Source organism: Mytilus galloprovincialis, chromosome 7 (genome assembly GCF_965363235.1).
Source record: "Mytilus galloprovincialis chromosome 7, xbMytGall1.hap1.1, whole genome shotgun sequence".
Classification (NCBI taxonomy): domain Eukaryota; kingdom Metazoa; phylum Mollusca; class Bivalvia; order Mytilida; family Mytilidae; genus Mytilus; species Mytilus galloprovincialis.
Window position 1 is genome coordinate 37303858 of NC_134844.1, and position 27544 is coordinate 37331401.

The following is a 27544-nucleotide window of genomic DNA, read 5'->3' on the forward strand; positions in this document are numbered from 1 at the left end:
CAAAAAATAAAGACTAATGGGATACTCTGTACAATCACTAAATGTAAGTATTCACTGAAGGATAAACAGTATATGCTCCTCTAGCATCGTCAAAGTCAGTTACTTGGGATTTCTATGTGTAAGTATTCACTGAAGGATAAACAGTATATACTCCTCTAGTATGGTCAAAGTCAGTTACATATGAAAAATAAAAAATTCTGAAAATAATCGAATTCTGTTATAAGACTTTAGGGTGTAGAAATTTGATTCTATACAAAATCATAAATTTAAAAAAAATCTGACAATACCATGACAAAAAAGAAGTACATCGAAAAGAAAACCATCAGAAGAAAAATAGTTCTTAATTTAAGAAAGTACTTTGCATAGGTATATACTATATAGACAAAAAGATCTTATAAACAAGGTTTATAATTACGTGCAAACTTATTTCATTCCAAAATCAAGATCTTTATCGTAATAAAATCGACATTGATATAAATTATTGGAGGATCAATAAGTTTCCACTAAAAAGCCAACCTTATAAAGATCTTCGTGTATATCCGATACACTAAATAAGGCTTTAGCATAAGAACTGCTATGGCACTGATTGTATGGATCTAAATATTTGAACAAACTTCAATATATAAAAATAAGATGTGGTACGATTGCAAATGAGACAATTTTCCACGAGAGATCAAAATGACACAGAAATTAAGAAATATATGGAACCGTACGGCCTTCAACAATGAGCAAGGCAAATACACTAACAAAAACACAGAGATGGCGTGGACGGGTCATACATTCACACAACTGAAAGACACTATATAAGCACAGATCTGAGAGTACTAGCAGTTACTAACAGCTATAGCTTGAAACCAATAAAAAATTATGCATCCTAGATCAATCAGTATACATCCAACATCCGATGGATTTAATGAAAAGACGTAACAAACAGTCCGAGAAAAAACCAGAATGTACCTATTCACTATATGTTTACGAAACACGATCTAATTGATTTCAACTTTGGAAATAAATTATCCTTTTAAAAGCATGTAAAAGATGATCGCAGATACCAGGCTTATGGTTAGTTACACCTGTATTTCGTCTTCGTCAGACTTGCCAGTTGCCTTCGACAGTTGGTAAGCCAAATTGAATATGAAATTAATACACATTGAAAACCAAATAAAATCCGAAAAAAAGAGTTGAGGACAGTTGAGGCTATCTTCGACCGGGGATACAAATATTTTAGTGCATTGAATTTGCAGAAAAAGACCTTATATCGGTGATATTTCATGTCAACACAACACACACGCGCTGACGATCGGGCTGGTGATACCTTTAGGATGAAACTAAACGTCCACCACCAGTTATCGATCGAGTGTTTAAAAAAGGATCGACGATATGACAGCTCTTTTCAACTGATTTTTAATTTGTTCTTATAGATATAGGATTAAGATGTGGTATGAGTGTCAATGAGACAACTCTCCATCTAAATAACAAGTTATAAAAGTAAACCATTATGTTTATCTGTTACGCCACCGTTACAGGTTTAAGAGGGTTGGCGCCTTCAAACTAGTTTATCCTGCCACATTATGTATGGTATGTGTCTGTCCCAAGCCAGGCGCCTGTAGTACAATGGTTGTCGTTTGTTGCAGTATATCATATTTATTTTTTCGTTCTTTATTTTGTACATATATTGTTGAATTGTTTTACATTGTCATTTCGGGGCCATTTAGATCTGACTATGCGGAATGAGTTTTGTTTATTTTTGACGGGGAACTATAATAGTTGTTAACTTAACTGCCTTGTGGTATCTTGTGGAGAGTGTTCTGATAGGCAATCATACTACATGTTATCTTTATATCATAAGTAGGTACAGCTAGGTTCACACTGCCGATCGGACCAACTAGATCAATCCCGATCAAGACAAATTAAGCGATCGGGAGATTAGTCTGACTCAATCGACATGAATGTTCGGGCTTGTCTACCTTGGTCGTCATCGATCTGACTTTCTACCCGAGAGTTTTTGACATGTCAAAAACATTCGAGTAAGGATAGAGAAGCCAGTCTCTCGAGAAGAGATCGAGAATTTGTCGAGAAGTTGTCGAATTAATCAGGAAAGGATCGTGTATAGATCGAGTTTGGTCGGTATACAAATAGTTTACCGATCAGTACTCGATCATTTCGATCTTTACTCGACTTATTTCCGATCATTTCTCGATCAACGCCAACCTGTTCGATATGTGGTCCAGATTTACTCGACCAATACCCGATCGCTTCATAATCACTTGCGACTTCTATATTTTTTTCATCCCAACTCGACCAATACCCGATTTCTACGCGACCACATTCGACCACTCTTCGGTCTCTTCTCGGCCAAACACTCTCTAAATATGTGTGCAACTCTGATTAACTCCCGTAACTTTGCTTCTGCAAAACTATATTGTCTCTATTTATTTTTTAACTATACGCAAATTCCTCCATGTACAGTTCGCGTCTGTACTTTTGCAAGGAGGTGTAAAATTATAAAAGAGAGACAAAAGGTACTAAAGGAACAATCAAATTCAAAGGTCAAGACAAACCGACACAGCCATAGCGAAAAACGAAAGCCGACGAGAAGACAAACAGCAGTCCACATAATACAACATAGAAAACTAAAAACTTAGCAACACGAAACCCAATAAAACCTGTGATGATTTTTGTTTGACTGTCCGGAAATTTTTGTAGTAAAAAATCGAAGATGTGGTATAATTGAAAATGAGACAACTCTCCACAGGAGACCAAATGACACAGAAATTAACAGCTTTATGTCAACGTACGGTCGAATGTTTACAAACACTTTTTTCAAATGCTTTTTGGCGCATTTAAAAAAAAAAAAGAGATGAAACGAAAGACTAATGATTTTCTATTGAATTTGTGAAAGATATATGGAAACAGTTTCACTTGATCTGTGTTTTATGGTATTAAGCATTGTTCAAACGTTTCATAGAATTGGATTGAGTAAAATAAAATTAGAGAACGGAAACTAATTGTTTGGACGTACGTATAGGACTTACGGACGGACAAGGGAAACACTTAATGCCCCCTCCGCTGTAGCGGGTGATATAGACCGGCCTCCGACCCCTATACGATCATGTCGATCTGGTCTGGCTGAGATCAGACTGAGATCGAGTATAGTTGATTTGGTCTAGCTAGCCGGGTAGAAGTCGTTAACAGGCCCAATCAAGAATTTGGTTCCGCTTGGTCGTGGAAATTTGAACAATCGGGATCATCGAGTTGGTCTGATCGGCAGTGTGAACCTAGCTAAATGCGCGTTTCGTAAGCCACATAAGTGTCGCTTGAATAAAAAAAAGTTCCAAACCAGCCAAACAGAAAACGAAGTTGACAAAACTTGAAAATCAAGTAAATTCAAAAAGTTGGGTCAAATACGGCTAATGCTAACTTTGACTGGGGTAGAAAAAACCAATCTATAGTCTTTTGAATGATTCAAAACCGTTTTAAACTTGTTGTAAAATGAACGCCACGGTCGATCATATACATGAAACTGGGAATGGAAATGGGGAATGAGACAGCAACCCGACCAAAGAACAGAAAACAGCCCAAAACCACCAATTGGTCTTTTACACAACAAGAAAACTGGACTCTGAACAAAAATATGTACTAGTTCAGCGAAAATGGACGTCACACTAAACTCTCATACATATAAATGTACAAAAATTTAAAAAATATATATACAAGATTAACAAAGGCCAGAGGCTCCCGACTTGGGACAGGCGCAACAATGCGGCGGGGTTAGACACTTTTTAAAATGAGATCCCTACCCTTTAGTTATACATCTAGTTTGACAATGGTGAGTGAACAATGACATGCACATTTGCAGGTTTATAATTGGTATGCTGATATTGAGAGTAGATCTTATATGGCAGAGATTTTTTTGTTTTAAAGTTTCTATCTATCTATTACAGTTTGTAACATAATAGACAGAAATGAAGAACAACATATGGTGAAATTCGTCATTATCAGATTTTAAGTATGAACTAGTTGACATATAATTTTGACCTAATTCCAGCTACTAAACATTTCCGGGAACGCTCAAGTTGATCAGTTCTGCAACAAACGAACTAAATTGAAGAAATACGCTATGTATAAAGGCGAATTACTGCGTGTAAACAAGCTGTAAAGGTTTTTTAATATAAATATAGTTCTCAATACAACATGTAAATGATACAGAAAATGATATAAAAATGGTATAAAAAATGAATAAATTCAACCTTAAAATTAGGTTATGCTATACAAAAAAGATTAACTACTTGTGCAGTTTATCTACATGTAAAATAATATCTTAAGTAGAAAACACCACCATTTAAAGTTTTCTTAGCAACAACTTCATATACAGTTCGTTTTTACTCTCTCTCTCGAGACTTCTTTGTCATGGAAAAGCTACCTCGGGTTTTCTCATGACCAAATTTCCCAGACTGAATACATTTTATTTATAATTCATGATCAATTATTGCACTTGCAAAACAGCACTTTTTTTTAACACTTTTTACAATATCTTTTCGGGCTTATTCGAATGCAATTATATTTACACTCTTTATAAAACTAGCTTTATTTGAATGCAATTCTCGCGCTATAACAGTAGTTGACTAAACCACATTGTTGTCTGTGCCGTTAGATATTGTATTGTTGTCTGTGCCGTTAGATATTGTATTGTTGTCTGTGCCGTTAGATATTGTATTGTTGTCTGTGCCGTTAGATATTGTATTGTTGTCTTCATCTGCGTAGTTATATACTGTTGGACTAAATGTGCCATTCTCTAAGGGCAGTACTTCCGTCGATTTCTTGAATGGAGACATTGATAATTTATTTTTCTTGTTCTGTTTCTGTTGAAGAAAAGCTGAAAACAAACAACAAGAAGATGATGATTGAATTAAATTCCACACATTTGTTCATATAAATAAAAAGATATGGTATGAGTGTCAATGAGACAACTCTTCATCCAAGTCACAATGTATAAAAAGCTAACAATCATAGGTCAAAGTACGACCTTCAACACAGTGCATTGGCTCACACCAAACAACAAACCATAATGGGCCCCAAAATGACTAGTGTTAAACAATTCAAACAGGTAAACGAACGATCAAATCATATATTCCAAAGATTTTTAAAAAGCCTTAAAATACATGCTTAGATGTATATACTGTACATATTTATTAAGGTTAAAATGATTTTCCTTCCAACAAAAATTCTGCAAGCAAAATCTTGTCTTCAATATTTCTTCCACTGAGACATGCACACACAGCAGGTTTTCTAATAAGACAATAGATATAGGAAGATGTGGTATGAGTGCCAATGAGACAACTCTCCATCCAAATAACAATTTATAAAAGTAAACCATAAAAGACCGATTTGGAAATTCCAAATATTTGAGATGATACGTAACACGAGACAATCGATACAGTTCATCGTGCTACATAAAATGTAAAAAAATTACAAAATAATATATTTGGTAGGTGTACTTCAAAGTTCCTCATATAACGACATATATTTTGACTTACATATGGTATTGACAATGATTGTTGGTTGAGAAAAAAGTATGTCGACTAATGGGATGATTTCAGCTTTTTGATTGTGAACTTTCCATTTATATGTTACAAAATTCCAACAGCGCCTGCATTCGGAGTATATACCTACTATATGTATATGATACGACATTCTAGAGCTGTACTCCCTGGTCACAACGACCCCACCATCCCACGACACATCTATGCATCGCCACGACATGACAATTGGTCAAATCGTTGGTCATTTGTGGTCATCGTACGACAGTCGCACGATATTGTGAGCATCGTGGCGCTGTCGTGTGTCGTGGGACGAAAATTGGACATGCACCTTTTTTGCTCTACGATTTTTTATCGTGTCACTGTCTTGTTGTTGTCGTGGTAGTGTCTTACCACTGTCGTGCGACTGTCATTCGTTAAACGCATTGTCGTGGGTACCAACATTAACCATTTTAATAAAGAAAAATCGTACAACTGTTGCAAGACTGTCGTACGACAATCCTACGACTGTCGCAAGACACTCGTGATACGGTCGCATGATTGTCTCACGCATATCCAAATTTCGTACGATACTCGCACAACATTGATTGTCTGTCGTACGACAGTGGTACGTTCGTCGTGCAACATATTTTTGTTTTATTCAGAAGAATACAATTCGGCGGGAATGAATGTTTGGGAAAACATACCGTCTGTCGTTTAAAGAGGATGACTATTCCACCAGAACTATTACGGTTGGTCCTGCTAAAAAGACGCCTTGCCGGACTCTAACAAGAGCAAAATATGGTCCGGTTAGCGTTAATTTGAGCCCGTGAACATTATAGGAACCAGCGAAACGCCCGACGTTGGTGGGTTAGTCCATGGATCGAACGGCGCCTTATGTTTAGGCAGAATAGTATACACTGATGCAAGAGTTGGAGCGGGAGTCTGTCGATGATTTCGTTGGATTCATGAGGATGGAGCCTGACAATTCTTTTTTCTCTGTCGTGTACCCATCATGGACATGTCGTAGCTGATGTGACCACTCGAAATATTTTTTGACATTTTGCACGACAGTGCCACGACAACTTTTTTATAGATTTTCCACGACAAAAAATCATACGATCTGTTGTGACCGGGGCCCCCTTAAGTTTTCTATAATGATTTCCTTGATAGAAGTGTTTTGTTTATACGGATATAATATTTGATCAGGGTTTCAAGCGCTAAAAGTTAAAGCCATCCTTTTGAAAGTTAAATGGACTCCATCACGAGCTGGATGATCGTTACGGACCTTGCCCATGGTATGTTCAAATGGTCGTAACCACAATTCCACCCTCTATTTCCCGATCGTAACAACACCAAATCTGAAGTTACTACGAGTAAGACGACGCCGGGTATCCTATTGGAGCAGAATCTACTTATCCAGCATTCCGGAACACTTTATATCCCACCAAGATTAAGTGAGTTCGTATTGTTCAGACTTTGTTTAATATGCTGTGTTGTGAACTTGTTTGTGTTATACGACGTTTTTCGTTTTATTTGTCATTGCGTTGTCAGTTTCATTCAAATTACGAGTTTTGAATATCCCCATGGTATCTTCCGATACTTTTTTAATATGACAAATTGGTATAAATGATTCTTTGTTTATTTGTTATTTATTCCTTAAATATTTACATCATTATATATATTCTTTATTGTTTTTTTATCTTTACTGAAATCTTTTAACTGATTGTTTCTTTCAAATCCACATGCACTTAAATTACGTACCTAAATGCTGAGATATTTTCTCTTGTGGAATTCCCCCGTCTATGGCCATCTTCTGTACAATATCCAAACATTGCTAAAAATAAGAAAAGCTTTTAAAAAGCCTATTTATGTTAAGCAGTTGAGCTTAATTTGAAGAAAAAAAATACTGTTGCGAAACCTGTTAATAAATAAAAAAAATTTAAAAAAATTTAGTTGTCAGGACTGTTGTATTTTTTTCTGGTATAAAACACGTATTTAATCCCGAAGTATTGAAGAATTTATATGTAATGGAAGAATAACGAACCGTTTCTTTTTTCCCCTCAGGTACTTATTGTTTAATATATAAAATGTATAGACTGTACTGTCATGGCAAAAAAGAAAGAAAACATAGTCGATTCAATTACGATGTTTTAAATGGACATCGATGGGGGGACCGATGGGGGGACGGATTGGCAAACGAAGTTCAACAAATCTCGACGAAATAAATGAACTATTTGACTATCACTTTTGTATCCTTCGCCTCTCTATTACATTCATTTTATATCAAAGTATATATATACGTACCTTTAGAACTTTGGCTTCAGATTTAACTTTCTTCAGGTCATTAGCGATATTTTTCTTTTGTTTGTAGAGAAGTTTCATTCTAAAGTGTTCATGTTCTATAACCGATACAACTAGACCTAGAAAAAATAATTCTCACACTGTTAATTTAAAGACATACCCTAAAAGCTTTGTTTTTGTCATTCAAAGAACATGCACTTTAGATCAGTTGATAGCGCATGTCTTTGAAACCATTCCTGTCGAATCAATTACCTGCCACAGGTTCTAACCTAGTCCGAGATTACTCTGACGTCCAACGGCTGTTTTGCCAGACAAGCTGGGGCCGTGGGACGTCAGAGTAATATCGGACTAGTTCTAACCTCATTTAACTGTCTTGTATATAAAAATGATAAGAAAATGTGGTATGATTGCCAATGAGATAACTCTCCACAACAGATTTACTGACACAAAAATAAAGAACTATATATTTAGCGTACGGCCTATAACAATGAGTAAAATCTTACCGCATAGTCGGCTATAAAAGGCCCCGATATGACAAATGTAAAACAATTCAAACGAGAAAACTAACGGCATACTGTATGTTCAAAATAATGAACGAAAACCAAATATGATACACAGCCACAAACGACAACCATTGAATTACAGACTCCTGACTTGGTACAGGCACATAATGCTTTAAATAAAGCTAATACTAACAATGACCACTGCCCTTTTCTCGATCTTGATATCTATATAACTAATGGAAAGCTGAATACTAAAATTTATGATAAAAGGGATGATTTTTCATTTCCTATCGTTAATTATCCGTTTTTAGATGGTGACGTTCCCTTGTCACCATCTTACGGTGTTTATATATCTCAACTTGTACGATTCGCTCGTGTATGTAACAATGTTTTAGATTTTAACGAGAGAAATTTATGTATTACTGAAAAATTATTACACCAGGGTTTTCGATATCACAAACTAGTAAAAACATTTACTAAATTTTATCATCGGTATAAAGACATCATTCGTAAATATAGCTCAACATGCAGACTTCTAATACGTTCAGGTATTTCACATCCAATTTTTTATGGAAATATTCTTTATAAAGCACAAAGGTGTCAGTATTCACCTCAGAAACTTACAAAACCTTTGAATAGACTTATTAAGAAGGGATATAATTACGATACTGTTGTCAAGTCATTAAAGATTGCATATTTTGGCGTTAATATTGAGTCACTGATAAGGTCTTTGCATCGGAACTAAACACATTTATTCTAAAAACAGTTGTTGGCATGACACGGGTAATGTTCTTCTCATATATGTTATGATGGTATGATACTAAACCCCTAACGGGAAGGATTGTGCCTGATGTTCATATGATGAAATCATAATCTTTCAGTCAGTTTAATTGAAGTCTGGAGCTGGCATGTCAGTTAACTGCTAGTAGTCTGTTGTTATTTATGTATTATTGTCATTTTGTTTATTTTCTTTGGTTACATCTTCTGACATCAGACTCGGACTTCTCTTGAACTGAATTTTAATGTGCGTATTGTTATGCGTTTACTTTTCTACATTGGTTAGAGGTATAGGGGGAGGGTTGAGATCTCACAAACATGTTTAACCCCGCCGCATTTTTGCGCCTGTCCCAAGTCAGGAGCCTCTGGCCTTTGTTAGTCTTGTATTATTTTAATTTTAGTTTCTTGTGTACATTTGGAAATTAGTATGGCGTTCATTATCACTGGACTAGTATATATTTGTTTAGGGGCCAGCTGAAGGAGGCCTCCGGGTGCGGGAATTTCTCGCTACATTGAAGACCTGTTGGTGACCTTCTGCTGTTGTTTTTTATTTGGTCGGGTTGTTGTCTCTTTGACACATTCCCCATTTCCATTGTCAATTTTACATACATAATGCGGCGGGGTTAAACTCGTTTGAAGGCGACAATCCTCCCCTAGCCTGGGACATCGGTGTTACAGTACTACATGATACAACATAAGCATATTTGTGAAGATACAGCTTATCAAATTTGGCGTAAAATTTAATTTTCGCAAATTCTAGATCGTACTTTTTGTTGAACCAGTATTTACCAACTAACAATGGCTACAGAATACTAAAGAACATGTTTTTTCGGTATGAATGAGCCGATAGTATGAAGGGTTTACCAAACGAGAGAGCAACCTAACATAAAAAACAGTTATAGAGGTATGGACGTATACGGTCTTTAACCTTTCAATCACCTCGAGTTGGTGTTTTAATAGAATTTTCAATTGAAACAATTTTGAAAGTTCTAATATGATGTAAATAATTAAAATACTTATAAAAAAAACTCCAGCTTTTCAATATTCTATCATAATGTTTTTGTCAATAAGTTCTGTTCAAGCATGACATTGCGGAACAGACGTTTTATTCTGAATTATCATAGAATCATGTTTAATAGCGTGGACAAGACCATGTCTTGGCGTGCTCAGATTATCAATGGACTGGGTCAGATTCGTCTGTAACGCCAACTTGTCATATTGTACGTGTTATAGACAATTTTTAATTATGGGTCGCTAAAGGTTCTAAACGCTTAAATTAAAAATACGAATAACTAGCAGAGGAATAGACCTTGTGTGTTGATTTAAATGTTAAGTACTTAAACTTTGTTTTTTGACCTCTGCCAGACTGAGCGAGCGTAAAACCACTTTTATCAATAGCCGATGGCAAACAAGTTAAAAGTAAATGATTCAGTATTATTACCAGCATAAGTATTGCGGTTGTCCACGCTGTTATGAAAATGATTCTATAGGCATTACACTTACTGTTGACTACTCGGATTACTCTCCATGGCATCAGGAAAGCCAATATGATGACGAAGTCTTGGATTTTATATGCACTTATTCCTTTCAAAAAGTAAACATCAACAAACAAAGAGCAAAACACAACCATACAATCAAACATCTGAAATAAACAAAAAACACCATCATTGACTTCCTTCATGAGTTGAAGTGACGATTTTTAAGTTTATTTGATTTTGGACGACTGTTATATTTTCAATTACTACAAATCATTTAAGTGAAAATTTGTTGCCTTATTGTATATACGTTATGTTTACACAGAAAATATATAAACATGTTCTCTCATTATTGAAAAACTTATTGAACATAATACAGAAAGGGTATCTTTTTGCTAAAGTAAAGAAGAAATCTTTAATGGTAACTTACTTCTAATTTCCTTTCGAAGAATGCCTTTCCATAAGAAAATATCTTAAACAGATTCTGTAACAAAAGAAACAATTAGTTCGAGTAATATTGTCATATATATAGTTTTTATATATTAATCAAAAGGAGCTAACCTTCTAAAGCTGACTATACAGTATGTGATTTGCTCATTGTTGAAGGCCGTATATAAGCTGTTAATTTCTGTGTCATTTTGGTTTCTTGTGAAGAGTTGTATCACTAGCAATCATACAACATCTTCTTTTTTTATATAACTATTAACTTTTGGTTTTGATACTATTTTTTGTGTCCAAATGATTAAAAGTTGTCTGGCAAAAAAATAAAACATTTCATTAAACATCACTTGCTACTTTATCAAAAGATTTGTATACGTCTTTTTTAATATTATTTTATTAGGATAATAGAAACTGACTTCGTAGGTGGCACATAATCTCACATGGACAGTTCCCTTCAGTAGATTTTCGCCTGTATTTCCCCCCCCCCCCCCCCCCCCAACCTATACAGTCCTTTAATATTTGAAATCTTTTAATGTTTATAATTTGATAATTCAGACGCACGTTTCGTCTACACAAGACTCATTAGTGACGCTCAGATTAAAATAGTTAGACAGCCAAACAAGTATATAAAGTTGAAAAACAATCAGGATCCCAAAATTCAACCTAATGTGTTTTTGTAAGTGGAGTGGTGGAAAGAATGTTTTTAAATAGAAAGTTAGTTCACCTCTACGGCTAAAATACATAGAATTGAAATGCTAGCTTTGTGGAAAGCGTGTGCTAGGACTTCTTCTATGGGATGCTCTTCAACATGTCGACTATTATGAAAATGTGTATGATTTATTCTGTCTATTATAAATTCATCAATGTGTGAAGGTAATTCTGTTCCTCTCTTCACAATAATATGTTGCAAAGACAATTCTGTAATATTTTCCGCAGATAATGACCTGCCGTGAGCCATCGTAAAATTGTCCCAGCCTATTTGAGCATGTAAAATATTGTCATAGAGAGGTTCAATATCAGATTTTCCTATGTTATAAAGCACATTAGGGTACAGCATTTTCATTTCTGAGATGAACGTGTGAGTAACATCGTCATGTGACTCCATCAGAGCTGAAAAAAGAATGAGAATCATTTTAAGATAGTTTTTTTTATCATCACTGTTATCGTATATTTTTTCAAGAATTGCATTTCTGTTAATAATGACAATGCAAATTTCCATAGAAACTTCTTACTATGAAGTCTAAAAGATATATATCCTAGAATGGAAAGTTTATATGCACAAGTTTATAGGGCGAAATATAGAGCTGTGAGGTATATTTTCAACGTTCATATGCCCCGACCACTAAGAGTTTAAATTAACACTAAATTTCTTAACTACCCCTACCTTGACCTTAGGACTACCACAAATTTCAATATCACCAATATGCATATGTACTGGTAACATTCCCAAGTTATGTCTCTATGAGATCATAACTGGGAACCAGTACGTAAACAAAAAATAATTTTCAGTATAAATATTATATATCTCCCAAAAAGAGGCGTGGTTTGAGAAACAGCTGTATTTACAAGTGCAGCCTAAAAGGTCTAATAAAGCTTGACAAGTTTCATTGCACTAAGGGAACTCAAATTTTGAATATCTTTCCAACACGTTTTGTCCAAGATATCTGGTTTATTTTAAGCTCATCCGAGATAGTGGATGTCTATCTCTACATGGTAACGCAAATACAAAAGGTTAATACAAAATGCGAAAAAATACAGATTCAAGTTAACTATTGATGTCTAAGATATCTTATTTGGTAAATACAAAAGGTTAGTGCATAATACGAAAAAAAACACATATTCAATTGAACTATTTATGTCTAAGATATCTTATTTGGTTGTTAGCTCCTCGTGACCATTTCAGACGATTTTTCAAGAATAGCATCGTCCAAAATTACGGTTAATACATAATGCAAATGAAGACAATATTATTCTCTAGGCACTGGCAAACATTTAATTGTTGCTATGTTACAACATACATGACGTTTTTTCACAGTTTATATGTAAATTTTGTCTTATGTTGTATATATTGTTTTATTTGAATTATCACAATTCACTTATACAGAAAATATCCACCAGTATAAATAAGCATAACAATTATAACTTGTTTAAGACATTTTTTTCTTAAGGTTGAAAATTGGAAAACCATCAAATTCAAACTATAACACCGTAAAAAATATAATGAAGAATAAATATTTCGAGTGAAAACATGTTTGTTACTTTTAATTGGAAGTATTACGTTAAAAGTTAAAACAAAAGGTTAATGCACGACTACCACTTATCAAATGAGTATTGATAGTCTCAGATGCATAATTTTTTTTATATTAATTATTGCCTTTAGACTAGCTGTCAGTATCTGCAAGTATTCTCATATCTTAACTTTGTTGTCGGGATACATAAGTACTTGTCCACGTCCACTCTGTTTTTGTCAAATGTATTTCTATTTGTATCCATCTAACGAGTTTAAAAGCCTTTATCAACCGTTTTTTTAGTTTGTTCTTATGTTGTACCTGTGACTACTATATAACATAGTAGTCTCAGGTTGTACTGACTATGCGGTATGGACTTTGCTATTTAATTATTGAAAGCCATTCGATGACCTATCATTAAATTTTTAATGTAAGTGTCATTTGATATTTTGTGAAAAGTTGTCTCATTGGCAATCATGTCATATCTTCTTATTTGTATATGATGATTTTGACTGATGTCTTTAGAGCTCTAGAGCTTGATTCTTACCATTGATGTAGTACATGTCAAGTACTAGCTCTCCGAGAACCAGGATACAGTCGATAATATTTAACAGAACAACACACAGCAAGACCGGTTTAGTGTGAATTAACTTTTCTCCTTTCATTTGTATTCTGAAATTGAGCACAACAGACATTTAAAGTTTGATGGTTCTCAACTAAAACAAAGAAAGAAGAAAAAACATCTAATTTCTAAGGTAAATAAAAATTAAAATTAGCATTCCTTCAATCAGAGACATATATACACAGAGATTGGCAACTCCGTGAAATCCCGTAAAAGATCGCGGCCCGGGATGAGATTCTCGTCGATAAATATTAGAACATGTAATCAAGTCAGGGATGAATAACCTCGATAAATTATCAAGAAAAGCAATGGGAAAATGATTTTTTCCCAAAAAAATACTTGAATGTTATATTTATATTTAAGTATTTATTGAGAAAAAAAAATTTTCAGCATTTCTTAATTAAACATTCAAATCTGGTAATAATCAATAGTTATTTAAGAAACTTTTCTGTACCACATTTCTTTGTTACAATAAAAAAGGTTTGCTCCTTACAAACAGTGAATTAATTGTACCCTGATCTGAACTTTATTTAAACAGAAGTACGTATATACTAAATATTAAAACGTGAAAACAAAATTAGTAAATTAACATGTCTAGAAGGGAAAGATAACTCCTTGTTCTTAAATAAAAAATATGATTCGTGGATTTTTTTTTAATGTCCCCATTTTATTTCTTTGAAAATTGATTTCCGTGACTTTTACATTTTAATATCTGTATGGTGTTTCAGACTTTTATGAAGGAGATTAACATGCACAATTAAAGTTGCTTTTGAGGGGTTCCGGGATTTGTGACCCCCCCCCCCCCCTCCTTTTTAAACCTTAAATGTTTTTGAATTGGGATATAAGATACATCACTTTTAAAAATGGCTATTTCCGCTGCTGGATTTGGTCTTCAAATCCCATGGAAGATATCTATGTACATTAATTAATGATAATTATTAATTAAATACATATTTGTTGGAGCAGTAAAAGACATTACAGCACCGACGATGTATACATAAGGAAATGAGTGAAGCTCTGAGCTTGGGTGGTTACTGATTTGTGATGAGTTAATTAATGAACATATTATCAAGCTTGGATGCTTGCGAATATATCAAAAGTTAAAGTTTAAATAAACGTATATTGAGAAAAAATGTATTCCTTTTTCGGCATTGTTAATTAATTCAAATTGAAATTTGGCAATGAAAATAACTTCAATCCTATGCCAAACTTTGCACATTACACATGCAAGTGAAATTATGTCGAAGTCAGATTTTTTATCATGGGATGACGATTTAGACGACTTTGAACTAGCATATCTTCTTGGTGATTATACGGACACTGATACTAATGTTGACTCAGTCTCTGCATGCAAGAAGCCAAAAAAGGACATTCAGTGTTCAGGATATATGTGTCCCGATTGCAAAAAAGTGTTAAAAACAATCTCTGGCTTTCGTGGTCATACAGCAAAACAACACGGAAAGAGCAATTTGAAAGGTTTGTAATATTTTTGTATTGTTTGTCCCAAATATATATATTCCCATATTTCATGAACACTTTTTGTTAAGATATAAAAAAGGAGATGTGGTATGATGGCCAATGAGACAACTATCCACAAAAGACCAAAATGACACAGACATTAACAACTTTAGGTCACCGTATGGCCTTCAACAATGAGCAAAGGCCATACCGCATAGCCAGCTATAATAGACCCCGATAAGACAATGTAAAACAATTCAAACGAGAAAACTAACGGCCTTATTTATGTAAAAAAATGAACGAAAAACAAATATGTAACACATAAACAAACGAAAACCACTGAATTACAGGCTCCTGTCTTGGGACAGGCACATACATAAATAATGTGGCGGGTGTTAAAAATGTTAGCGGAATCCCAAACCCCCCCTAACCTGGGACAGTGGTATAACAGTACAACATAAGAGCCAAGTTACCTCAAGAAATAATTTGTTTTTATTATATAGAACATCGAATACATTCTGCCATAGGGACTCATTATATTCTAAAGTAATACTGAAATTCTTTATTACCTCCACTTTGCTTTTTGTCTTCTTGAGATCTTAACATGACTGTTATCCAATATCACACAAATGACAAATCCTTTACCACTAACAGAATGAAAACAACATTGAATTAAAAATGTGCCGACCTAATAGTGTAGAATTACTTGCTGTCAATATTTTCAATAACAACAATTTCTATCTCTTCAAAATAAGGAGATGTTGAAAATGAGAATACTATCCAACTTGAATTTATAAGCAATTATAGATCTCTGTGCATCCTTTAACAATAAGCAAAACCCATTCTTTAGATATACAAAACATGTGATATGATTGCCAATGAGACAACTTTCCACAATAGACCAAATGACACAGAAATTAACAACTATAGGTAGCGTGCGGCCTTCAACAATGAGCAAAGCCCATATCCCAATTTCAGCTATAAAAGGCCACAAAATGACAAATGTAAAATAATTCAAACGACAAAAGTACTTTGAATTCTATATCTTTTTAGTTGATTTGTTTTGCTCACTCTTCAATTTTCTGTGTAGTGCCTTGATGACTGTTATTCGTCTTTTTATTGATATTTTTTTAATTTCTGTGTCAATTGCTTTCCTGTGAATATTTGTCTAATTGGCAATCATACCACATCTTGTTTTTTTTTGTAGATGTGTGTTCTTTTTTAGGAGGTTGTTGTCTCATTGCTTCAACTTATTTATTTTTCTTGTACGATATATAGACAAATAAGTACAAATATCATAGTATGAAATTCAAAACAGTGTGGCTGTGGCCATTGATTGACACATTAAATTCATCCATTGACTGGGACAATTTACGTGAACGTTTGTCTGTAACGACCACTGTTCACGACGTACCTACGATAGACATTTAAACTGTGGGGTCACCAAAGGTTTCTTAACGCCTTTAATTATAAAGTAATTCGAAAAAATAATCAGGAATAACCTCTATGTTTTGATTTATATAATTGGTATAAATCAAAACATCGTGTTATTTCTGATTAATTTTTTCGAATTACTTTATTGAGGTGTTGAGAACCTTTGGTGACCCCATAGTTTAAGTGTCTTTAAAAAGTACATAGTGATCAGTGGTCGTTACATACAAACGTTCACCTAAATTGTCCCAGTCAATGGATGAATTTAATGTGTCAATCAATGGCCACAGCCACACTGTTTTGAATTTCATTCTATGTGTATATATGTCTCTGCTTCAATCCATGAAATACATGACGACAATCATCATTTTACCGGGTTTATTTGTTACTGTATACCAATCGCGCTGCTGTCTATTTTTTGTTCGTTTCCATGTAAGTTTTTTTTTTAAACCTTAGTATTTTCACTATTCATCGATTAAAAAGGTTCCAAGTTCCAGTTTGAAGTCATCTTTACTATCTTATCAATTTGTGAACATATTCAGTCAATTTCTAGTTATTTGTTAGAATACTGCAATTGTAGTCTGTGTTACAAAAGAAATTCTGACATCAAATTCAAGTGTTTTCTATTCAATGTGGACTTATTGAACAGTAAATTATAACACTATAATTCAAAAGTAGTATGACTTGGATATGAAGACTTATACCCATGATTTATAAGTGGACGTGACAAAGTAAGACCGGTGACTTTCAAGTGTCAGTGGATGATATCAGATAACCAATGTTCTGAATTCTACTGAAAAACTACACTGAAGTTTTTGTATAAAACAAATGTAGTCTAATGGATTTATTTTCACAAGGATTGACTATCTCTGACTTCTTCCGCCCCTGGAGACAGCAATGCCGCTCACTTGGAGATGATATGTAAAGATAGGGCGTTTATTGGACCATACGCGATATACATTTGCCCTGTAGTTCCGATCATAATTTGTACGTAAAATCCATCAAACTGAAAGGACGTGCTTGAATTTATGATCACTAGAATTGCATTTTAAAAGACTGACTTTCGACTTTAGTCTCTTCGGTGTAGTTTATCAGTGGCAGTGAAATATTTTACACTATACGATAGGCAGGAAACAATCAATTTAACTCTATTAAGATTTTTACATTTATAACAAAAAATTGGAAAATAAATAAACCTACCTTTCGATCGTTGTTTTCGGAGCCCTGTTTTCTCTTTCAATTGCATGTTCTAATTCTTGTTCTGTTTTATCTAACACAGTGTGACATCTGGCTAGTGCAAGGGTTCCTGAGGCAAGAGCCTATAATGCAAGAGTTATACAATGAAGTTTTTATATTTAAAACAAGCGATTTTCCTCATTTTAAACTTCTATGATTTAAAATTTTATGTTAAAATAGAGGTATGTTCATATTAATGTTTTCCACGACTAATTTAATTAAACAATCTATATGGAGATTGTTCACATAAAAATTCATTGTAAATTATATTTATAAAAACCAAAAAACCAAAAAACCACCAACATGTTTAGAACAAACAATCAAAATCCCACTTCTGTTCCAGTTTTTGGTGTTGATAAGTCTTTAGTTTTCTATGCTGTATCTTGTGTATACTATTATTTGTATGCTTTTCTCTTTCTTTTTTAGCCATGGCGTTGTCAGTTTGTGTTCGATCCATGAGTGTGACTGTCTCTTTGCTATCTTTCGCCACTCCTTTACAATGAAGAACAAATAAGTTGTTTAAATAAATATGTAAACGTATTTACCTGAAGCCCTTTAGCTGGCCTCTTTTTCGTCATGTGTATCCTTCTGACCTCAGCTGAAACATATATTTCACGAAAAGATTTGTGCATTGTTTTTTAGAAAAAAAAATAATTACATGTCTAACTTAGGCTCTTCCAAAACATTTACAGTTAACTATTTTGTTAGAAATTTTTATACAAATCTATATATTAATCGATTAAGCCTTTGTTTTCAATCTCTATATTAGATAAACACTCATTTTGAAATCAATTATTTATAAACCTTTTCTCACAAGTCAACCAGAAGCTGTAATAATTGTGTCATAGTATAGGAAAGCATAACAATGATTATATATGGAAAACTATTAAGTTAGACCAAGGAGCTAGCTCTTTCGTATACACAGCTAGGTTGTATGTAGAAAGAAAACAGAAGAAAAAAACCGGCATCAAATCGTCATAGGAATAAGATATATTATAAGACTATTGTGCATGTCGGCTTCCAGTTGTATTTACGGAAGTGGAAAAACAGAAGTTATAAACAAGTAAATCCTTATTGATTTATAAAACGGAGACAGCTCACAGTACGATAGTCTGAAACACCAACTTAATCATATTATGGTAATTATTCAAAAGTCTTTTCTGATTAACTCAACACAAAAAGTCTTGCAGAGATCTGATAAGAGAGTAGCGTGTACTGTAACACCAGAGCTGTGGGTGGCTTTTACGACAGATCAGTTATATTTCTCCAGCACAAAAAAAAACCCAACAAGAACACGCTATATTGTTACATATTCTTCTCCTTTGAAATCATACTAGTGCTTCAATATTTTTTATTTATAAGGATTTATTAATCCTTTATATTGCTATTTGGAAAAGAATAATTTGCACGGGTTAGCTGTTTTGTTGTTCAAGCGTCGTATTTTTTTTACTCATTGCCGACATCTCTTTTCGTTCACCGGGGGAGACATATAAAGTTATACACAGATAAAAATTGTTCAAAACAAGTACAAATACTTTAACTTAGTACAAAATACACTACAGTACACACCAGAAGTCACCATACTATTATGACTCTCACCACACATAACTGAGCTAGAAATCTGCTTTAGATATCATTTTTTTTCCAGTTTGGCGCAAAGGCGACGGAGGAGACAGTGTGATGATTTTAAGATTTCTCTTTGTTTTTTTTTGCGTTGCAGCTTGCTATCCCATTACCCTATATATAAATAAGGATATTCACTGCATGCTTCTTCATTTTATAAGTTACCGACTCTTTGACGTATACCCCTTCTCTTCGTTCATTCACGAGAGGAATATTTATTTTTGTTTGTCGTAAGTTGCTATTTCATTGCCGTATACCTCTCATCTTATTGTATCCAATAGATGCATCTTTGGGGTTTTTTTTTTGTGTCGTACTTTGTTGACTTATTGACTTAAATTTTGTATATATCACAAGGATATTTTATTCACTAGATTATTTTTTTTTGCGTCGTATGTTGCGTTGTTTCTCATTGGCGTATACCTCACATCTCCTGATTCACTAAATGTCTAACGTTGGTTTTTTCGATTTTTTTTGTCATTGTGTTGTCGACTTAATCTGCACATTACTTTTCTGGAGCTTAAATTCTTTGATTTACTTTTTCTTTTATATATACCATTAGAATTTATATCACACTAATGTGGTTAATAAAAAGACCGGGATGAGGAAATTCATTCCTTAATGAAATGTCAAAATCTATTGGATGTATGAACACTTGTAATTCTAAACTGATATGAATTTATTAGTCCTAGCATGAACTACAGTAAGCTAAATCATCGCATAACTTAAATTAAGAACATGCATGTATGGAGAGGTGATTTTGTCCAAAATCGGGTGTCTGTAGTTTAGCGGTCGTCATTGGTCCATGCCCGTCATATTTGACTTTCGAAAATTGATTTGTTATAAATTTGGCCGGTTGTTTTCTCGTTTGAATTGTTTCACATTTTTCAGGTCGGAGCCTTTTACAGTCGACCGTACGGTATGTTTTCTCATTGCTGAAGGCCGTATACCGTGGCTTATAATTGCTTACATCCAGTTCTGATTATTGAACAGTGGTGGATAGTTGTCTTAAAGGCAGTCATACCATATCTCCTAATTTTTATAAAGGTTAAGTAGAGTTTAAATCAATTAATGAAAAGTATATCTTGTAAAAATTAATTTCCGCCTTAGGTGAATATATTTACAAAATTGTAAATCAAATATTAATTACTCATCGTGAACGTCAATGTATGGAAAGATTTACAAACCGTACAAACGAACTTCGTTTAAATCATAGAGATGGTAAAAAGACACATGACGGTCATACGCCAACGAGACAAGTACTGAGCCTGTAATTCAATGGTAGTTATTTGTTGCTGTGTTACATTTTTGTTTTTCGTTCATTGTTTTGTGCATAAATAAGGCTGTAAGTTTTCTCGTTTGAATTGTTTTACATTTGTCATTTTGACTCTGCTGTATGGGTTCATATCATTGTTGAAGGCTGTACAGTGACCTATACTTGTTAATTTCATGTGTCTTTTGTGGAGGATTACCTCATTGAAAATCATATTACATCTTCATTTTTTGTAGTCATCTAAGAACAATGATAACAATGTCCAATGTATAGTAAAAGCCAGACTTTGGTATCTTCAACGTACACATACAGATATATATAGTCTTCAAAAATAAGATTCTTCACAAATGCGGAGCTCTAAATATGGGCGTCAAGTTGGTTACCTATTCCCTATTCCCTATTCGTTACCTATTCCCTATTCCCTATTCGTTGCCTATTCGTTACCTATTCCCTATTCCCTATTCGTTGCCTATTCGTTACCTATTCCCTATTCCCTATTCGTTACCTATTCCCTATTCCCTATTCGTTACCTATTCGTTACTTATTTGATTTTTAATATCCTTCACCCTTTTTAATTATGGCATGGAATAGTTTAATATGGCTGCCGTTACCATGGAAACGGCACAATTGTGAAAAAAATGAGTTTTTGGTTTTTGGTGAACTGTTTGGATATGCTTCAACTCAGAATCATCATATTTTAGAACAATGTAGGTGCCCACTATATACAGGTGTTGGATGATTTTGGCGATCATTGGAACTACTATGTTGCCATGGAAACTACACCAAAATTTTCAAAATTCTAAAAATGCTCAAAACTTCATGAAACTTCACAGTAATGATGAGCAACATTGGAGTTGGAATTTCCAAAATAGGTCTTGTTACCATGGAAACAATGCAAAAAGGTCAAAAATTTCAAAAATAAGAATTTTCCGCAAACTGGATGAAACTTTACAGGAATGGTAACTGGCATAGGCAGAGTTGGATTTTGAAGTTAGAATTTTCAAAATGGCCGCCGTAACCATGGAAACAGCAAAAATATCAAAAATTCAAAATGTTCAAACTTAATGAAACTTTCGCAAAAATGTTACTAGACATCTGTAGATGCTCTCTTTGACTTTGGAATTGTCAAAATGGCTGCCGCTCACCTGGTAATAGGGGGAAGGGGTGCCTTCCGTTATTGCTAGCAATTACAAATCTAGTTGTTAATAGTCTTACATATGGTAATAGTTCTGAATTGGTTGAGGTAAAATGATCTTTTTATGACCTATTTATATGTGTTTGTGCTCAACCGATCCTTTTACTTCATGTTCGATACGCATTTGTTCCTTACTTGTTTTTTATACGTTCTACCTTTTAACTGCTTTATGTCCGTATGTTTGAAGATGGATCTTGGTTCGACGGGATGAAATCACCGTGTTAGCGCTTGCGTAAAAACGAAGATGTGGTATGATTGCCAATGAGACAACACTCCACATTAGACCAAAATGACACAGAAATTATCAACTATAGTTCACTGTACGGCCTTCAACAATGAGCATAGCCCAAACCGTGTAAAAGGCCCAGACATGACAACCTTATACAATTCAAACAACAAAACTGACGGCCGTATTTCATATACAAAAAAATAAACGGAAATATGTAACACAAAAACAAACGATAACTACTTAATTTCAGGCTCTTGTCTAGGGACAGGCACATACTTACATAATGTGGTAGAGTTAAACATGTAAGCAGGGTGTACATCGTTTCGGAGCATGCTATTACCTTGTTTAATTCGTTCCATCACTCGCTTATAATTCGCTTATAATACGTGTATCTTACGTTGCACCTTTTAAAACATGATTTTCAATTGTTTTGTTGTCTCTGGTGGAAGATATATAAAAGATATTAGAGGTGATATAACTCTATAAGTGCATTTGTATCCGTTCCAGCGGTCGGATAATACCCTGTTAAATATTAGTTACTAAGTCGCTTTTAAAAAGTTTGTTGTACGTTGCACCTTTTAGAAAAGGATTTTTAATTGTGTTCAGGTCTCTGGTGGTAAGAATGTGTTCTTAGAGATGAAATGACCCTATTAGCGCGCATGTACCCGTTCCAGCGCTCGGTTAATACCCTGTTACCTATTCGTTACCTATTCGTTACCTATTCGTTACCTATTCGCTTATAATACATTTTTTTATACGTTGCACCTGTTAGAAAAGGATTTTCAATTATGTCCAGGTCTCAGGTGGTAACAATGTGTTCTTAGAGATGAAATGACCCCATTAGAGCGCATGTACCCGTTCCAGCGCTCGGTAAATAACCTGTTACCTATTCGTTACCTATTCGCTTTTAATGCGCGGGGTATACGGTGCACCTTGAAATAAATCGTTTTTTAATTGTGTTCAGGTCTCTGGTGGTAAGAATGTGTTCTTAGAGATGAAATGACCCTATTAGCGCGCATGTACCCGTTCCAGCGCTCGGTTAATACCCTGTTACCTATTCGTTACCTATTCGTTACCTATTCGCTTATAATACATTTTTTTATACGTTGCACCTGTTAGAAAAGGATTTTCAATTATGTCCAGGTCTCAGGTGGTAACAATGTGTTCTTAGAGATGAAATTACCCTATTAGCGCTCATGTACCCGTTTCAGTGCTCGGTAAATAATCTTGTTACCTATTCGTTACCTATTCGCTTTTAATGCGCGGGGTATACGCAGCAACTTGAAATAAATCGTGTTTTAATTGTGTTCATGTCTGGTGGTAACAATGTGTTCTTAGAGATGAAATGACCCCATTAGAGCGCATGTACCCGTTCCAGCGCTCGGTAAATAACCTGTTACCTTTTCGTTACTTATTCGCTTTTAATGCGCGGGGTATACGGTGCACCTTGAAATAAATCGTTTTTTAATTGTGTTCAGGTCTCTGGTGGTAAGAATGTGTTCTTAGAGATGAAATGACCCTATTAGCGCGCATGTACCCGTTCCAGCGCTCGGTTAATACCCTGTTACCTATTCGTTACCTATTCGCTTATAATACATTTTTTTATGATAGGGAATAGGGAATAGGTAACGAATAGGCAACGAATAGGGAATAGGGAATAGGTAACGAATAGGTAACGAATAGGGAATAGGGAATAGGTAACGAATAGGCAACGAATAGGGAATAGGGAATAGGTAACGAATAGGGAATAGGGAATAGGTAACCAACTTGACGCCCATGCTCTAAATTGGTAGAAATTAAACAGAAACAAGAAGATCCGAATAGAAAATGTTACCCAAATAGTTTCATACAATTAGTATATGGATATGGTTTCATGATATTTGACAGGGAATTGGTTTCAAATTATTTGACCGGGAATAGTTTCATATTGTTTCACAGGAATTGGTATCAAATTATTTGAGAGAGAATTGGTTTAAAAATGTACGATACGTTAACAATGGATTCATACTATTTGACAGGAAAATGGTTACATATTTTTCAATAGAAAAATGGGTCCACACTATTCAACAGGAAATTGGATTCATACGTCACCAATTCCCTAAAAAGAAGATTTTCTGCAAAACAACAGCATGAATTGCCGTGAATTATGCTGGGTAAATTGTTGATGATGATAATGATGATAGCTATTAAACGTCCAGTGGCAAATAAACCGATAGACAGGACGAGAACGTGTAAGTATGTTATGAATATGAACACTGCTTTGTACTAGAGTGACACGCTGAGATAATTTTTTAACATGCTACATTAGGAGGTATTACATCTTACGAAGTCTATCCAAATTATTTTAGTTCAAGTCGGTGTTACGGGGCCGTCTTAGACTTGTAGTGAGGTGAGAGTTGTTTTTTTGTTGTTGTTTTTTTGCTCCGTGTTGAAGGCATCACTGTGACTTTGAGATAAAGAAAGCAATAAATCATGTTTGTTGTTGTGCATGAACTGGTTTTGTGTTCCGTATCCTTTGTTTTTTCTATAACATTGTAGATCGCTAGGTAATAGTGCACAGGGAGACATAAGTCACTTAATCCAACCAGTCTTTAATTTTACTCCTTCATGTCGCGTTCTCAGTGGGTAAGGTGGGTTAATTGACATGGCAATGCAATTATTAACCGATTGTAGTGAAAATGAAATTCATTGCGAAACTTAATTTTAATACATAAACATATGTGTGATAAGGAACGGACAATTAAAAAAGATAACATTGTTATCTATTAAATAAAATAAAATATGCACAAAAAAAAAACCATTAACAACAAAAAGACCTCCACAAAAATATGAAAAATCAAGCAAAAAACCTTCCGGCAGATTTTGACTCAAACTCACCAACTATATATACATGAAATTCTGGCCTCTAAGTTTGTCTGTCACTGTTAAAAGAATCCTTGGCACAAAACAAGTTTTGATTATAAATCCGCAGTTTCAGATTGAAGACAACTGAACACAACAACTATACTCGAAGTCCAAATATTGAGTGGCCAGATTGAAGTGGTTTAACTTGTCTTATAGGTGATCTTAATCTCATCCGTCTTAAAACCCCATGCTACGGTCTGGTTAATCCTTCCCCCTGAAGACTGAATCAATTAACCTCTCGCTTCGATAGATATTTTTAATAATATTTTGATATTCAAATAAATTGTTCATGCAATGATGCCTTAAACAATTTAACAAGCTGTTCGGTTCAAAGGAAAATAGAGCATACACAGATTTTTTACAAAGTGTACTGGAAATATTTCAATGATCGTTGTAATAGCAATTAATTTCTTACATTTCTTCAAAGCTCAAAAATAGTATAAAAATCTTAGGCCTAAAGTTCATAAATATCACAACTCTATTATAACTTTCTACAGAAGCGTAGTAGCACTACTATTGCTCAGTGGAGAGTGGAAATACCAATTTTAAAGTCTTGGGGTTTACCAAACATGGCCTTGAACTACCGACCTCCCGCCTTGGTAACATATTTGAATAAATATCGTACACCAGCACTTAGTTACATATAATAAATATCGTACACCCGCACTTAGTTACATATTTTAATAAATATCGTACACCCGCACTTAGTTAGTTACATATTTTAATAAATATCGTACTCCCGCACTTAGTTACATATTTTAATAAATATCGTACACCCGCACTTAGTTACATATTATTACATATTTTGATAAATATCGTACATCCACACTTGCATGGTTACATGTTTGGATGAATATTCTAGTAAAGTTATTATATTTTTCCCGTTATTTCTGTTTGATAAGAAAAAGAGGATGTACAACAGTATAAAAAAGATAAAAAAGAAGAAAAAAATGCTCACCCGCTGAAATCGGTTTTAAAAGTGGATTCGAAGCTTTTCCATTTGATTCCATTTTTTTCTTCTTCTCTTATGAAATCTTTATGTACATTTAAACTAATTCTATCAAAACACACAATATTACATAATTTTGAAAAATTTGTCGTAACAAAAAACTAAGTGGTCTATATTATGTAAACATAGACATTATCGTGTAGATTTAATTAGATTGGACAATTATTGTTTGTGTAGTGGGAAATCTATAGACAACAAATTACCGCCAAACACCTCATGCTCCTGTACTGGTCCGCCATTTCATCTAGTAATGAAATTAACACTTTTGACATATCAATGTAGCAAGCTTATATTGCACTTAATTGGTTAAAATTTGTGTATGCAAAGACCTTGATTTTGTATGTACATGATGATGCAACGTGATTAAATTAGTGATTCTGTCACCCTGATCGCTTAAAGATTTACTGTTAATAGATTGACATAGAATGAAATTCAAAACAGTGTGGCTGTGGCCATTGATTGACACATTAAATTCATCCATTGACTGGGACAATTTAGGTGAACGTTTGTATGTAACGACCACTGATCACTATGTACTTTTTAAAGACACTTAAACTATGGGGTCACCAAAGGTTCTCAACACCTCAATAAAGTAATTCGAAAAAATTAATCAGAAATAACACAATGTTTTGATTTATACCAATTATATAAATCAAAACATAAAGGTTATTCCTGATTATTTTTTCGAATTACTTTATAATTAAAGGCGTTAAGAAACCTTTGGTGACCCCACAGTTTAAATGTCTATCGTAGGTACGTCGTGAACAGTGGTCGTTACAGACAAACGTTCACGTAAATTGTCCCAGTCAATGGATGAATTTAATGTGTCAATCAATGGCCACAGCCACACTGTTTTGAATTTCATACTAATTCATTTTACATCATACTCATACTATGAAGGATATCAGTTAGCCTTACACTTAATGTTTCCTATTATTGGTATTGGTGTTGTTTTGTACACGTTTTAGGCGTTTTTATATACATACCATCTTCATGCCTTATATATATATATATATATATATCATTTACTGTATTACGACGTTAGATTAAAACTGACGAGGAAAGATAACACCCGGCCACCGAAAGCTTTATTATTGTGAAGCAAAGGTGGTCGAGTGGTATAGCGCGTCGGATTCAGTTCAAGCGATTTGATGTCACGATAACTCAGTAGCATGAGTTCGAATCCCGGCGAGGGAAGAACAGAAAATTTGCAAAAGCAAATTTGCAGATCTAACATTGTTGGGCTGATGTTTAGACGAGTTGTATATATACAGAATGTACACAGCCATGTATCGCCATCACTGCTGGTGATTCGATGGA

The 27544-nt window shown here is 34.2% G+C and overlaps 1 protein-coding gene across 4 annotated transcripts; it reads right to left on the minus strand.

Annotated features, from left to right (window-relative positions):
* Positions 1–4149: 4149 nt before the first annotated feature.
* On the minus strand, positions 4150–26275 carry LOC143082904 (uncharacterized). Of its 4 annotated transcripts, none has more exons than XM_076258902.1 (11): positions 26174–26275; positions 18540–18592; positions 17959–18077; positions 15897–15974; positions 13795–13919; positions 11744–12129; positions 11009–11062; positions 10607–10745; positions 7827–7942; positions 7284–7356; positions 4150–4876 (listed from the first exon to the last, which is right to left on the minus strand). In XM_076258902.1, exons 1-11 carry the CDS (start codon positions 26223–26225, stop codon positions 4626–4628), a joined length of 1446 nt encoding a protein of 481 aa, XP_076115017.1. In that variant the 5' UTR covers positions 26226–26275; the 3' UTR covers positions 4150–4625. The 4 variants fall into 4 exon arrangements, with proteins under 4 accessions (XP_076115017.1, XP_076115019.1, XP_076115018.1 ...); XM_076258904.1 differs by lacking the exon at positions 26174–26275 and adding an exon at positions 25215–25448; XM_076258903.1 differs by lacking the exon at positions 26174–26275 and adding an exon at positions 25189–25448.
* Between the last annotated feature and the right edge of the window lie 1269 nt (positions 26276–27544).